The sequence below is a fragment of the Fistularia commersonii genome, chromosome 28 (genome assembly GCF_037954325.1).
Source record: "Fistularia commersonii isolate RoL2024-O1a breed Wild chromosome 28, RoL_Fcom_v1.0, whole genome shotgun sequence".
Taxonomy (NCBI): domain Eukaryota; kingdom Metazoa; phylum Chordata; class Actinopteri; order Syngnathiformes; family Fistulariidae; genus Fistularia; species Fistularia commersonii.
The window spans coordinates 4059089-4074019 of NC_141311.1; the positions used below are offsets into that span (position 1 = coordinate 4059089).

The 14931-nt window shown below is 45.6% G+C and overlaps 4 protein-coding genes across 8 annotated transcripts; 3 read left to right on the plus strand and 1 right to left on the minus strand.

Moving 5' to 3' along the window:
- Positions 1 to 1314: 1314 nt before the first annotated feature.
- Positions 1315 to 5240, minus strand: rsad1 (radical S-adenosyl methionine domain containing 1). Of its 2 annotated transcripts, none has more exons than XR_015108926.1 (9): positions 4986 to 5240; positions 4776 to 4909; positions 3570 to 3774; positions 3117 to 3482; positions 2615 to 2678; positions 2378 to 2525; positions 2007 to 2137; positions 1742 to 1845; positions 1315 to 1633 (listed from the first exon to the last, which is right to left on the minus strand). XR_015108926.1 is itself a non-coding variant. In XM_086175592.1 (9 exons), the coding sequence occupies exons 1-9, from the start codon at positions 5130 to 5132 to the stop codon at positions 1510 to 1512; spliced, it is 1347 nt and encodes a 448-aa protein (XP_086031718.1). In that variant the 5' UTR covers positions 5133 to 5240; the 3' UTR covers positions 1315 to 1509. The 2 variants fall into 2 exon arrangements, 1 of the variants encoding a protein (XP_086031718.1); XM_086175592.1 differs by having other exon boundaries at positions 2007 to 2061.
- A 1999-nt stretch (positions 5241 to 7239) lies between these two features.
- Positions 7240 to 8938, plus strand: LOC147217231 (GTPase IMAP family member 9). Of its 2 annotated transcripts, none has more exons than XM_086175991.1 (2): positions 7240 to 7373; positions 7885 to 8938. In XM_086175991.1, the coding sequence occupies exons 1-2, from the start codon at positions 7355 to 7357 to the stop codon at positions 8904 to 8906; spliced, it is 1041 nt and encodes a 346-aa protein (XP_086032117.1). In that variant the 5' UTR covers positions 7240 to 7354; the 3' UTR covers positions 8907 to 8938. The 2 variants fall into 2 exon arrangements, with proteins under 2 accessions (XP_086032117.1, XP_086032118.1); XM_086175992.1 differs by having other exon boundaries at positions 7283 to 7399.
- Positions 8939 to 9012: 74 nt separating this feature from the next.
- btr02 (bloodthirsty-related gene family, member 2) lies at positions 9013 to 12694 on the plus strand. 3 transcript variants are annotated; one of them, XM_086175988.1, is made up of 7 exons: positions 9014 to 9323; positions 10204 to 10502; positions 10586 to 10663; positions 10761 to 11009; positions 11088 to 11223; positions 11319 to 11342; positions 11439 to 12694. In XM_086175988.1, the coding sequence occupies exons 2-7, from the start codon at positions 10233 to 10235 to the stop codon at positions 11981 to 11983; spliced, it is 1302 nt and encodes a 433-aa protein (XP_086032114.1). In that variant the 5' UTR covers positions 9014 to 9323; positions 10204 to 10232; the 3' UTR covers positions 11984 to 12694. The 3 variants fall into 3 exon arrangements, with proteins under 3 accessions (XP_086032116.1, XP_086032114.1, XP_086032113.1); XM_086175987.1 differs by having other exon boundaries at positions 9017 to 9323; positions 11316 to 11342; XM_086175990.1 differs by lacking the exon at positions 11319 to 11342 and having other exon boundaries at positions 9013 to 9323.
- Positions 12104 to 14519, plus strand: cldnk (claudin k). The gene is made up of 2 exons (XM_086175993.1): positions 12104 to 12694; positions 13433 to 14519. Exon 2 carries the CDS (start codon positions 13608 to 13610, stop codon positions 14250 to 14252), a length of 645 nt encoding a protein of 214 aa, XP_086032119.1. The 5' UTR covers positions 12104 to 12694; positions 13433 to 13607; the 3' UTR covers positions 14253 to 14519.
- Positions 14520 to 14931: the final 412 nt, after the last annotated feature.

Consider the following 14931-nt stretch of genomic DNA (forward strand, 5'->3'; position numbering starts at 1 on the left):
GTGGGTGTGGTTTGGGGTGTGTGGAATTCTGTTTTTTTTTCCCGGAATTGGGCAGGAACGGTTAGTTGTATTGCAGTCTTGTGTGTCGTGGCTGTGGCCAACAACAGCTATTGCTTATTAAACTGACGTTTTACCGTCACCCAGGTGTTTTCCCTGACTAAAATGCTACAATATCATTTAATCTGCACTCAGGGTCCTGGTGAGTCAGGGGGGACACTACCATTCACACATCATATAGACATACTACCATTCGCCCTCTCATACACACATCGAATAGACATGCTACCATTTAATCTCTCATTCCCAAGTCTATAGAAATAGAACCAATCATCTTCTCATTCAAACGTCTTAAAGAGATGAACAACCATTCATCCTGCCATTAACACACCTGGACAATTTTGGGTCTCCGGTGAACCTTTCACATGATTTTGGACTATGGGAGGAAACCGACCAAGACATAAGAGAACGTGGAGACTCGACACCGAAAGGCCTCCTGTCGGAATTGAACCAGGGAACTTGTTTTTATCGTGCAAACCACTGTCCCAATCCCAACTGTTTTAGTAGTGTATTTATAAGAGCTGTAAGAAAATGAACAAAAGGTGTTCCTCTCCTGTAAACATATCTCCAGCTGAGAGGACAATGAAATTAAACAGGGAGGGAACAGACTCCACCAGGGATGAGTCATTTCCAGACGGAATCGGAAAGTAGATGTTGTTAAACCGGTGTTTAGCAAGAGCGGCCTCGAGATGCGACGGCTAATCCAGCTGTCCTTCGGTCGATAACATCGAAACCAATCGCCAAGCTCGGGAATTGAATCAAATATCTGTGGGATGTGAAAATCTGTGCCCATCTTTTTAGTCTTTGGATCCCTCCAATGATTATTTTGAAGTTACTTTTCCCAAACAATCAACAAATCAAAGGGGAAAATTAGATTAAAGTGTAGCGAATTGCATTATTTACAATCCGGGCAAAGTCGCACTCCTGTCAGTTTGTTTTTTCGTACCCAATTTTATTTGCGCAGCAGACTTGAAAGAAATAAATTGTTAATCAAGTTATTAAAATTATTAATAATAAATATATACATATCTGATTATTAATGTATAAATATTAATGATAAATCAATGATTTATTACATTATTTATAAATTTATTATCATTATGTTTTACTTGAAACTCTGGCACAACAATTTCCTTCGGGATAAATAAAGTTGTTCTTATTCTTACATGCTGTCAAGTCTGCTGAATGGCAGCAGGGAAGAGCTCAAAACATGCCTTTATTTAACTAGAGACATTCAAAGACAAAGGAAAATATATAAGACGTTGGCGTCGGTTTTATTTGTAGCAAAAGCTGGTAAGAGTGGGTGCTGCAGAATATTACTGAAGCACCAAAGGAGAAAGAATTAGTGTGAAAAACATCATATGAGGAATTTAAATACCACCTGAAAATAGGCGAAATATATCTGATTGTCCGTGAGCCACAGACGATCTGTCTTTTTAAGGTTTTCCGTCATCATGATTCGGAGACGCGTGTTTGTCTCTCTGTGCTTCGTGTGGTTTGTCTTTCCAGTTCCAACACCAGGGTGGGCAGTAAACAGTCCAGCAAAGCCAGTCCATCCCAGGAGCAGCGCAGACCCCTAATAGGGTAAAAACGGCGGGGGCAGGTGGGTATTAAAAAAGGTCTCGATCGTAATTTATTCGACCTCTTTTACATCTGAAGATATGATTCATGAGTCGCTAATCACCTGTCATCGAGGATCAGTTCCCCACTCTCCAGCAGCTGTTTGACGTCAGCGGACGCGCCGAATGCTTCAAAGAGACACAGCCGGGGGCTAAATAGCCGCCAGTGCTATGAATAACAAATTGCAGAGGAAGAAAAAAAAAAAAAAAACCTTGTTATATTTCACAAAATTCACCGCTCGCTCAACATCACCATCGCAGACGGAGCCTGTCATCCAGTTTTTTCCATTAGCACATTGATGGTTACTCGTTTCATCGAGGGTGCTTTACCTCGTGAGTGACACCCTCAGTCATTCTCATCCCCATCGCCAACACCTCCACCAGTCTGCGTAACAAAAGCATGTCATGAGCCAATTTCTGTAAAGACCGTGATTGCATCAAGGTGGGGGAGCGGGGTGCATCTATGGACGGAACACAGTTGAAAATTAGCGTTTTCACAAGGACAAAGTTTTTGGGGGAACAAGCACAAGTGGACTGACATCACACACCATGTGTGTCACACTGGTTGCAATCTGCAATTTGCAGATTTGCAAAGTTGTGACATCTCACTTTGGTCGCTAGTTTCTGGCTTGAACCGAAAAAATGGCAGCTGCCGTTTACGGCAGGACACATTTCTGCTGTTTGCAAGCGGGACAGCTCACTGGTCAAGATGGCACAGCGGGATCTTCCTTCGTGTCCCGTGTCCGTGCTGTTGGACCTCGCGGATCCAGATATCGGGCTCCAGAGTCTGGGTCCTGGCCTCTCGAGTGACGCCCCTCTCGCCCAGTGGAACAAACCGCCCATGTGCACCTGGTTCGTAAAACAAAAAACTAAAATCAAGCTTTTCTACATGAACAGTTGGTGCATATCAATGATTTTAACACGGGTAGATCTATTACCAGGGCCAACACCGATGTACTGCTGTCCCTTCCAGTAGTTGAGATTGTGATGACTCACGGCGTGCTAGATGGCAGAGACCAAAACATCACGGCTTATATTGTGATTTCCTGTGTTCTATATATGTTCTGCTGTAGTCTCATTAAATAGTGATCATAATCTACTTATATACTATGCGCATCACAACAAACATTGATATTTACAGTCAAGACTTTTTTTAGAATGTGTGATAATGGCCTCCTTAAATCAGACTCTTCTAGATGTCATGTGGCATCAGAGTTCAGTGAAATTGCTGTTTTGTTATCTGCTTCTTGAACTTTGAAAATCCCGTTGCCTGAAAAATACAGCCTCTGTTCAACTTCATCCATCATCAAAACTGACTTGAGCAGGGGTGGCAGGACTTGTATGCTCCTCATCTTTGAATCATTGTATTGTTTGGCTTTTAGGTATCATTAGGGTACAAACACAAGTTAATAATGGATTGTGAGTAAAATGGCAACTCACGTTTCTTGCAAAATTCGACACTTCGTACTGCTGGAAGCCATGCTGAGAAAGAATCTCCCGGGCTCGCTGGTACATCTCTGCTGTGACGTCATCTGCCGGCACTGTCTCCTCACCGCACTGCACCCGTTTGAACAGCTGGGTGCCTCGCTCCAGGGTCAGCTGGTACACGGACACGTGGTCGTCACAGACCTTTAACAGCTCGGACAACTCCGCCTCCCAGGATTGGGGGCTCTGTTTGGGCCGTCCAAACATCACATCCACCGACACCTTCCCGGGGCAAAGCCGCCGAGCCTCCTCGATGGTCTGCAAAGCCTGGCGTGTGTTATGGTCTCGTCCGAGAACCTTTAAGTCCTCATCCTGCAGAGACTGAATAGTTCAAAGTGTCATAATAGCAACTGCACATAAACTCACATACCGCGATCTGTATTCTACATACTAATAGAAATCACTCACCTGGACGCCAATGGAAAAGCGGTTCACCCCAGCAAGACAAAAGTCCTCCAACTTTGACATTCCCACAGGAGTGGGATTCACCTCCAGCGTGACTTCAGCCTCATCCGAAAGACCGGCGTTTCGGGAGATGGTGTCGAGAATGGCAGATATGGTTGAAGGGTGCGCCAGGCTTGGAGTCCCACCACCAAAAAACACAGAGGTGATGCTGCAAGAAAAAGTGACATGGACAGAGGATTGGTGAGGGCGTGTACAAGTCAAACATGAAATAAATGATAACGATTTCCCGAACAACTGTATTTAAACATCGCTTTCAAAAAATTTCAAAGCACTTCAACAGCCAAAGGAAGACAATAAAATCTCCTCTTTCCGACAGTGGGCATCAGAGAAGGACATGAGATAGTCATTTCAAAATTTCAGCAGCTCTAAATCAATTATTTGAGTCTCAGCGCACCAACTGCTAGTTTGTTAGTGAACACTTTCCATCTAGAAAAATGCTATCCCCCCTACACACACTCAATACACACAACCATCAAAAGCAACAAGTGGACGATGCTATTTGTTCCTTCATTTCCTCAAGTCGTAACTCATCTTTTCTTCAGGTTTTTGTGCGTTATGATTAGTTATTTTACCTTCTTGGGTAAGTAAATATGTCCAGAGTCAGTAGCAATAGTGTCATCTCTAAATAGAGATGGCGCTATTGTTGTATCGTTGTGTTGTTTCCAGTTTTTTAAGGTTGTTTTTGATTCTGCTGAACATGAGAGCTGCTATCTCTAAATTTCATTGCACTCTGTGTAATGACGATAAAAGTTTTGAATCCTTGAATCTAGAGTTGGTGCAACAGGTTCGTTTTATGTGATTATGTGGGGTGTTCCTGACCCTGCATGTTTCATACAGATTACTGCTCACACTCTCATTTGCAGTCGCAAGCTATGAAATTGAAAAAAATAAAATTATCCAAGATCTTCTATGTCACAGGCTCGACCGACCATCCTGGCTTTTACAAGCACTTTACATCACAGCTGATGTAAAAAGTAGTGTTTTGTGACTGGTGGTATAATTTGGGAAGGAGAACGTATAAAAAAAGGATGTATTTATTTTGAAATTGTTTATTGCATGTTTGATCAGTGTTGATATATTCCCTTCTCATGATATTTCCCAGTATATTAGGCCTTATTTGCCATCTGCAGCTCTGCGCGTCCACCGTACCGGGTCACCTGACTGAGCCGCAGCAGCGTTTCCGCCTCACGCTGCAAACAAGCGGATGTGACGTAGTTCCGGTTGTCCTTCGGTATGTATTTGTTAAAGTTGCAGTAGGTGCACCTCCGGAGGCAGTAGGGCCACTGTGGGAGAGACACGGAAAATTTAAAACGTCGTGTCAGAAAATGTGCGTGAAATTAAAAAACCGATGCGGCTTACGTGAATGTAGACGGACGCCTGCCGTGTTAGACACGCCGGGGCGGACTCATCTTCCGGTATCCCTCCGCCGGAGACCCCGGAGAGGCGGCGCACGGCGGAGGAGCCGGTGCGGAACCCGAGGATGGGACGCATCCCGGAATACATCATTCCTCAGAATATAAACTCATATTTTTCCAACCCCAAGAGGTTCAGACGTCGGTGTCCTTTACGACACCGCGGTCGTGACGTGCCGTCACTGACGTTTCCTCCAAACAGGAAATAGAACTCACGTTGTTTCCTTGTTGTTGCGTCGCTTGGCCACACGGGGGCGCTGTTCCCCCACAGTTCCATTCGCCTCCCAGCACGGGTTGAAAGTTTCTCCCATTTTTGTGTGAAATTCAACGTGAGCTAAAGACGGTGATCGTGGGTAAACGTTCATCAGCATATTTTATAATCCATAAATCCATGATTTCTAACTTCCTTAGCAAAGGATGTTGGGGAGATGCTCCTGGCCGTCCCGTCCCCCCCATGATACGACAAAGTCTAGTGGTTATATCATTGAAACAACTCCATTGATACTTTCTTGCAGTCGAGATGCAGTCTTAGATTAGGAAAGACACCTACAAAATTTTACGATGAGACATAAGGGTTGTGTCAGGAAAGGCATCCAACACAGAACGTGTGTCGGACTCAATATGCAAACCAAACTGATGACTTCCGTACCGGATCAGTGGCGGCTCGGGTTTACAACAGCTGTCATTGGCGCTGATAACCTACGGGGCACTGGCGGAAATTGGTCTATTACAGGACAAAGGAGATTAGGAAGGAGTATTGGTGACCAGAGGCAAAGGAAAACCAAAGATGAGTTTTATGGATGGATCGAAAGAGGATTTGAAGTTAGTCTGCGCGAGAGAGGAGGATGCAACGCTATAGATGGAGGCAGGTGACTTTTTGTGGTGTCCCCTCGAAGGGATCAGTCCAAAGAAAAAGAGAACGCTATTGAGACCTTGCACACTTTTCCAGAGACCCACCGTCGACTCAGCATGTTCACCTGTCCTCCCCTCACTGTGGCAATTCACTTCCAATATTCATTAATCAGAATCTAGACCTGTACAAGCATTCCTCCTCCACTGCAGTGTTTGTCATCTGCAGGAAACCCGTGGGTGAACACAGCACCACCACATGACACACCGACTTTGTAAATCCCTCCCCCTGGTCTGCCCCTTTGCTGTTTTTCATTCATTCTGCTCTTTTGAGTGAAGACATACCAGTTAAACTCTAGAAACTAGATCTTGATTCTCTAGGAGATGCACTGTATGACTAGAAAACTAGATTCAAGCTGACTTTATCAAGTTACTGTCAGCGAGGCCAGGGCATTGTCACATTCCTAGTGGATGCAGTGAAAATGGTAAATAAAACACGACAACGTACCATGCTTTGCTGTCTGCCGCACTACGACACAGCTCAGTGCGCAGTGCTGTTGAGCCCATTAGTCCCTTTTTAAAATTTAATGCATCTCTTTATAAAGTGATGCTAATTCTCACTGACTTTCACCCAACAAGAGATTATTATTAAACACAGATATATATGTGGCTCAAGTACGTTTAACCAAAGAAACATCAAAGAGTGATAAATTAATGGAAAAATCCCAAGTGTTCAAGAATTAGCATTTTAGTCTTTATTAAAATTTGTTTTTGTCTCTGTTTTTTCCACGAGGTGCATTAAATACCTGCTGGTCTTCGTGAACACGCATACGATCAACACTGGGGAGATCCGAGGACAATCGTCCAAGAATAGAATTCAGATTCGCACTAGTGTGGGATCAAACTAATTTAATGAGGTATTGATTTTCCTCAAGCCAGCAGAATCACTGTCTGATCAGCTAACAATGAAATAACCTTGCTGACACTGACAATAAAATAATGTAACAAAAAAAAAGCCACGCAACTTCTGTCATTAGGGTTAAGTAAACCCGTCACCATTTACAGGCTCACGCAGGTTTTCTGGTGGAAAACATCCAATTATCCCATTATGTGTGTCCGAATATTTTTGTGTTAATCGTCCTATTTAATTTGAAAATATATATATAATCAGAAAGTGTTTGGATGACTAAGTTAATATGGAATCGGATATGAATGTTCTTGTTTCTAAAATGACCCCGGGGACATTTTCCATTTGATGATAATCTGGTATCTAATTACCTCATCACAATTATCTAATCAAGTGAGAGAGTGCAACAGAGGGAACCAGAAAGGCAGGCATGAGAAAAAAAAGGGGGGAAGGGGTGTATTTTCATCAGATAAACAGTGCAGCTATGTGTCGGATGATGGAGTTCTTTGGCAAATGCTAATTCACGCTAAAGGAGTGAATCGGCGGTGAGAATCTGGCAAATGGACAAGAGGAAGAAAGGTAAGCGTGCAAACGAAACACACAAGGTAAGAAAAGAAAGTTAACGTGCAGATATCTGTCACTGCTTTTCCCGATGCCAGGGAGCAATTGATTCGTAAATATGCCAAGGTTCAGTACAGGGGCAAGAATCATTTTTAATTGGTTCAAAAAAAGGCATATAATGGGTTTTGTCAATGTTTTCGTGCCACTAATTACCTCCCGTTTCCAAGTATTTCTGCTCATTCCAAAGTATATCTGGAGACCCCGATTCATGTTTCTGTTTTAGGATAACAGGCCTCTTTCCTCAATGTTGCATGTTGATTTTGTGGCTTTTACCAGCCTGCGTGTGCACGGAGCACATCCTGATTCAGGCTCGCTTCTGAGTTCATGTTAAGTCGTCGTGTCTTAGCGTTGCTTTCGGGTAAACTGACGGAGGAAACATGTTAAATTGAAATGAATACCGGCATTGTTTTATCGGAATGCTGCACATTGTCTTGGAAACTAAAATTAAACTGAGGCCATCGTTTCATAGGATCTCCTCTGGAATTGAGGCTGATGGTGGTCGGTAGCAATGGTCCATCTCAGTTCCAGCTGACCAACACCATCCTGGGGAGGGAGGCGTTTTCCAAGGAGACCAGCAGTATATCTGACAGCAGGAAGAACACCGGAGAGCTGGGTGGTCGAAGGGTGGCCGTCATCAATGCCCCAAACATCTATGACAAGGACATATCTGGGGTGAAGAGGAAGATGGAGCTGAGGAGGTCAAAGTGCTTATGCATCCCCGGTCCTCACGCCTTCCTGGTTGCGTTTGACCTGGAGAAAATCTCCCCCAATGACATCAAAACCTCCCAGCTGATGATGAGGCGTTTTGGAAGACACTGTCTTAAACACTGCATCGTCCTTCTGGCCTACGATGGACAGCTGGAGGCAGATGTCTTGGAGAACAGGGTGAAGAAGACCGACTGGCACTTGAGAGAAGTAACCGAGAAGTTCGGCGGACGATTTTTCACTTTCAGCAAGAACTGGAGGGATCGCAGCCGCGAACGAGAGCTGCTCCGGAAGATAGAGTGGATGGTGGCCTCTTTAGGGGGAGGTTACTTCTCCAGCAGAACTTTCCAGAAAGCAGAGAGCTGTGTGAAGAAGGAGGAAAAGAGACTTCGGAAGCAAATGGCAACGGAGAATGATAAAGCGTGGAACGAGCTGGAGAAGAAATACCTATCCGACGACATGTATCAGCAGAAAGATGCCTACATAGCCAGCGTCAGCGCCGAGATCAGGGCCAAGGCAGAGCTGGACAATGACTGGCTCAGAACGTCTCTGGCCAGGGGGCTCGGGACAGGTTTGATTATGGGAGCTGTCATGGGCGCGCTTGTCGGGTCCATAGAGGGGCCCTGGGGGATGGTTCTCTATGGCATCATTGGCGGTGCGGTGGGCGGGTCGGCGGGCGGGACGGCCCAGGTGGCCATCAAGCACATGGAAAACCGAGTGGCGCCGCCTGCCAGACTCAACTTCAACTCTATCTTCATCAATCGCTTCTTTGCATCTCGTCCATGACTTACTAACCTATGACCTGTTATTCAAGAAGGAACCGGGGTGGGGGGGGGTATCCTAAAAGACTATCTTTACTATGTTACATCTTTTATCTGTGTAATTGTTATAATGATCTATACACCGCTCAGCATTCCTAATGATAATATTTAACTATAATGATATGTCCTTTTAGAATTTCTTCCGCATACCTTTTCATTCAAGCTGCAGCAATCTCGTCGCCCTCGAGTTAAAATGTAACACAGATAACATTCAGGGTGGAGTCTCGGCCGAGAGTGCCATTGTGAGCTCAAGTGCTCCTTTCCAGACATCACGCCCTAAACCACCTGTCGAGCGGCAGCCGCTGCGGTCTAACCGATATTGTCCTGAGCCCGGGAACAGAAGCGGCACAAACCTCCCGACGCCGGTGTCTTGAGGAGAAAGGTAAGACCGCAAACTTGGACTTTACCCGTCGGTTTCTGTGCCACTTTCTTTCGGCAACCCCTTCGCAACGTGGACGTTCCTGTGAACACGTTGCGTTCATTACATCAGAAAAACAGGTCGGGATTTAAGCTCCTTTACTGTGTTGACTTTACAGCTCTGCGGAGATGTACGGCAACAATTAGTAACCTGTTTGACCACATACTTTTCATCACGTCCACTAGTTAAGCACGTACGTTAGGTTCGCCTCTGGGTGAAACCAAAGGTACAAAAGAATCCATGACACAGCGTGGTTGAGAAAGTTAGAGTCGAACCCCATGTTATGGAGCGTCATTCCTTGAGTAGTTAAGAGAAGATGCAACCAGAGAGTCACCGACCAGCTGTTTGTACTTTGAGTGCTACGTAGCCAAGCAGTAAATGCTTGTGTTTTTAAACATGACGTTATGACATGGTTATGTCAGAGCTCTCGTTATTCCAGACTGCCTAACTGACAAAATACTTTTGTGAAAATTGGAAATCCCTCCACCTAGAAGTGTATTAAATTGATGTTTGTAGGTTTACTTAAAAGCTGACAGCGCATTTACTCATTGACACATTATTGATGTAACGATAACAACAATAAATACAAATTGCTTATTGTTGTGAATGAGAGTAAATAACTGTGCGTCTCTATTTGTGATGCTAGCAATATAGACAAAACTATGAATGAATATATGTGTGAGCATCCGTAGTCTCTTCTGTAATACGTATTTTTCACAAGTCTATGCACGACATCCAATTCATGTAATCTATTACACATTGCAATTTGCACGTAATCTTTCAACTTCATGACTCACCTCGTGCTAAAAAAATCTTTTCTCTTTATCTTTTTATTTTTTCCAAGATATCACTGAGAACCTTTTTGCGGAAATAATGGCCTCCACCATTGGTCTTCTTCCAGAGAAGCATTTCTTGTGCTCTCTTTGTAAAGATATCTTCATCAGCCCAGTGACCACGCCGTGTGGACACAGCTTCTGCTTGTCCTGTCTCAGCAACTTCTGGACACGGCACCAGTCCAGATACTGCCCCCACTGCAAGAGGCTATTTACTGACAGGCCGCACCTTAGTGTCAACCACATCCTGGCCGACCTCTCCAACGACTACAGGAAGACTCGAACGCAGAAACCACCCGACGACGAGCTGGTATCTAATTTAATAGTTTGCGAGCAGATCGGATTTAATTCGGTTTAAGTGAATCCGAATCTAGTGCTGTTGTTTGTATGCAGGATGTTGACGTTGAGCAAATGATTCAGGAAAGACTGCAAAAGATAGAGAGGTTGAAAAATTCTCTTGAGCTCCAGAAGGTGAGTTCAGAATTTTTTTTTTCTTTTTGTATTTTTTGTATTTGTAAAGACGCGCTTATTTTTAAACCGATCGATTATGGCGATGTCTTCCAATCAGAACTCTTACCACAGAGAAGTGCGAGAGAGCCAGAAGGTCTTCTCCGCACTGGTGAACGCGATGGAGAAGAGTCACAAAGCTCTCGTCGCCGCCATCGAGGAGAGACAGAGAGACGAAGAGAGGAAAGTGGAGGTGATGGTGAAAGAGCTGGAATGCGAGATCCAGGAGCTGCAGAAGGCGACCTTCGAATCTCGCCCTCGGTGTCCGACAAGCTGCGCTCAAAATGACAAGTCGAATACGATCACCGCGGTAAGCGCGTTGTCGTAAGCGGTTCGCATGAATCGTCAGATCGTCACGACGAACGAATGTCCAACCTATGTCGCGCAGGGCGCCGATTGCACCGCCACCAAGGACTGGTCCATGGTCACCGTCGAAACCGACCCGTGTGTCGGGGTCACGAGGAGAGCCCTGTCGGACATGATGGAAAAGATAAAGGCGGAAGTCAACAGGCTCTCCAGATCAGGTGGGTGATACCATTTTTGATACGTCTTTGACAAGTTTTGTCTCAGCGTTCGCTAAAAGTTACGTTTCTTTACCTTGCCTTTTCCCTGACAGAAGTTAAGAGAATCGAGAAATACACAGGTAGGGCTTCATCTGCACAACGATGAATATTTTCCCCGAGATTTTCCCGCCACCCTATTTAAAGAGGACGCCCCCCCCCCTCCCTCTCTTTCGCAGTGGATGTTTGCCTGAGTGCCAAGACAGCCCACCCTGTCCTCTCTGTCTCGGACGACAGGAAACAGGTGAGGCGCACCGGCAAGTTTCAGGAGGTACCAGATCACCCGAAACGCTTTGACCGTGTGGAGAACGTACTGGCCAAAGAGAACTTCAGCAGCGGGAGGTGTTACTGGCAGGTGGAGGTCGGGGATAAAATCGAATGGAGTTTGGGTGTTGTCAGACAGACGGTAAACCGGAAGGGAAAGTTCACCGTTTGTCCCGCAAACGGTTTCTGGACTTTGAGTCTGAGAGTGACGGGGCAGTACGTCGCCAACGCTTCTCCAGCCGCGCCGCTGGCTCTGGGACAGAGGCCCCAAAAGATCGGCATCTTTCTGGATTGCACGGAAGGCAGAGTGAGCTTCTACTGCGCCGAATCCGGAGTGCACATTTACACCTTCACGGACACGTTTCACGACAGTCTTCATCCGTTCTTCAGTCCCGGTCCCCGGCACGGTGGCAAAAATGCCGCGCCCCTGATAATCTGTTCCAGCTGTTGCAGCATCTGAACGTTTTAGCGAAGGCAAAAACTTACGGACTTCATTAGCTCGTAATTGTCTTCTCTGCGTCCGTACGACATTTCATATAATATATAAGTTAAGTACTAAATGGAGCCACAATTTCTGGGACAGTGAACAAAAGGTTGCGTACGGACTGATACTTGAAAACTTGAATGAAACCGATAAACAGATGGAAAGTGAGAGACGACGGTGGCAGCAAAGGGATAGCACTCATAAATGAACAAATGACTCAGAGACAGAAAGGAGGAGAGAAGAAAAAGGGTTGCAGAGTTGGATGGACTGTGGGATCGGGACAGAGGTTGACGAGGAGCCGGGATCGAAGGCTCAGCGAGACAGCGGGGCTTTGTGTTTGCACACCAGGCACTGGGAGACACACTCAAACACATTCATGCATTCACACACTGACACATTTATGCACACATGCGCGTGCTTCTGCCCACTGCCGCGCGGACCTGGCATCTCCGAGGGCAGCCCCATCTCCAGTTCAGTCCTGGCTTTTGAGGCGGATCGACCCCCTCGCTCCATCAGCTCATGACCTCTCGGACAGGGAGGCCCCCGCTTTTCAGCCTTCCTGTGGACCGCACTGAATTCGCAGGGCCGCCGCGCTCAGCCCTGAGCCGCCGCAGCCGATCGACGCAAGCGAAATACCAGTATCTGTAGCCCGGGGAGCCTCTTCAGAGAGACGTGTATTCGTCTGATGTGAGTATTTTGTTTTGTTTGTATCCCCTTCTTTTTTTTTCTGTCAACAAAATCAGAAAGTAGCGCCGCACAGGCAGCCGCCGTTGTTTGTCAACATACAAAAATAGTTAAATATTTTCATTATATCCATTGATTTAAAACATGTTTGTGCCAGTTGAGGGATATAGGTGGGACCGTCCACTCTGAATGGATCTGTTTTCAATTATTCTTATTAATTTCATCCTTCAGTGTAAATCCATACTGTCTTATAATGACAAAACAAAATGTATGACAAAACAGTCTCTTCAATGAGGGTTTTTGCTAACTAGTGATCAAGCGGCTAAGGCTCATCCATTCAATATCTGGGCTATTGTTATGCTATATAAAATGGTCAAATGCTGATACTGAGGGCTGTGATAAACAGATGTCACAGGTTCTTGGAGCCCACTCTTATAGTGTTCATGAAAGCTGCTTGTGTTTCGGAGGCTCCTCACGCTCTCTGAGATAATCCACTCTCCCAGCAAGGCGTAGCTCAACACCCACACCTGCTTCAAAGAAGGCTATTCTCTGTGGTTTTCACTGGAATCCACTGAACATGAGCAGCGTGGCTTGTTTTCAAGTGTTTTATGATAAATGTTCCATTAGTCTCTTAATGCCCTTGCATGCTGTGACGGGCTACAAATGGCCTTTGTTTAGTCAAGCCACAGCACAAGTTGGAATGCAAATAAAGATGTATTTTTGTCATTTTCTGAACTTCAGAAAAACCCATCCCGCTTCCGTCGAAGTTGAGATCGTCGACGTCCGACATCCGAAAGACCGAGGACTCCTCAAAGACGGTGGATTGCAATATTTTCGGTGGACCAGAACTGGGTCCTGCTCGACAGAGACTGATATAAAACCAAGACCGATCCATCCGCTTTAAACAGCTTTCGCTATGGCGACCACAGGCATGCAGTTGCTCGGCCTAATCCTGTCCATAATGGGCTGGGTGGGTGGGGCGGTAGTCTGTGCCATCCCGCTATGGCGGGTCAGTGCCTTCATCGGTAACAACATCGTCACAGCTCAGATCATTTGGGAAGGCCTGTGGATGAATTGCATCGTACAGAGCACGGGTCAGATCCAGTGCAAAGTGTACGACAGCTTGCTGGCTCTGCCCAGTGACATGCAAGCTGCTCGGGGCTTCACCGTCTTCTCCATCCTGATATGCGGCCTGGCGTTGGCTCTGGGGGTCCTCGGAGTCAAATGCACCAAATGCATCGGTATAAACAGCCTGAAGGCCCGCATCGCTCGTATATCCGGCGCCCTTTTTGCCATCGCGGGGTTCCTCTACCTTATACCTGTGTGCTGGACTGCCCACTCCATCATCAGGGATTTCTACGACCCCCATGTGGCGGCACCACACAAGCGTGAACTCGGCCCCGGCCTCTACATCGGATGGGGGGCGTCGGCTCTGCTTCTTGTTGGGGGGTCCCTGCTCTACGCCGGGTCCAGTCCACCCGGCATCCCAGGGTCTCCCACATTCAGCAGCGGAGAGAGCAGTCCTCGCAGGGCTGCCTCACAAGTAAAAGGTTACGTCTGAGACGCCTTAAGGTTTTAAAGTCCCTCGAAATTTCCCCAACCGATGACAAACCTGTATTTTTTTTTCCCCTCCTTGATTTTGTTCCTAATTATTTTATATTTAATGTTACACCTTTTTACGTTTTTCTTTGAAAAGCCACAGGAGGCTGTTAAGGTAAAAAAAAAAAAATCGAACTTGTTTTATTATTTCATACCAGAAAAAAAATAACCTTTTATTCTCTGTCTGTCACTGTGAAAAACAATAAAATCTCTTGGCTTCCAAACCCTCCTCAGGAGAAAATTGTGTCTGTTGGCATTTTCATAATTAAAAACAAAAAAACAAAAAAAAAAAACAACCATCAACTTATGTCTCAGAGCAGCGCTATAGGCTTAAAAGTCAAATCATTGTTTGGCTCATTTATGTAAATAGCACAGTTGGTGTTACTGAGTGGGGAAGAACAATAGGACAATGGGGATGTGTGTACACGGGCTTGTGGGGATGGATTGTTGAGTAGTGCGTGCATGTTTGTGGTGCTTCCTCTAATTTCCCTTGTCTCTGCTGCGCTGCCAAGGACAAAGAAAAATAATAAGAAAGAAAAATTCACAGTTCGTGGTTCATCAGCAAGTAAAAATAAATCCCTCTGACTTATCACAAAGCTGCAAATTGTCAGAAGCAAGAATTCACAGATGAAGCATTACTC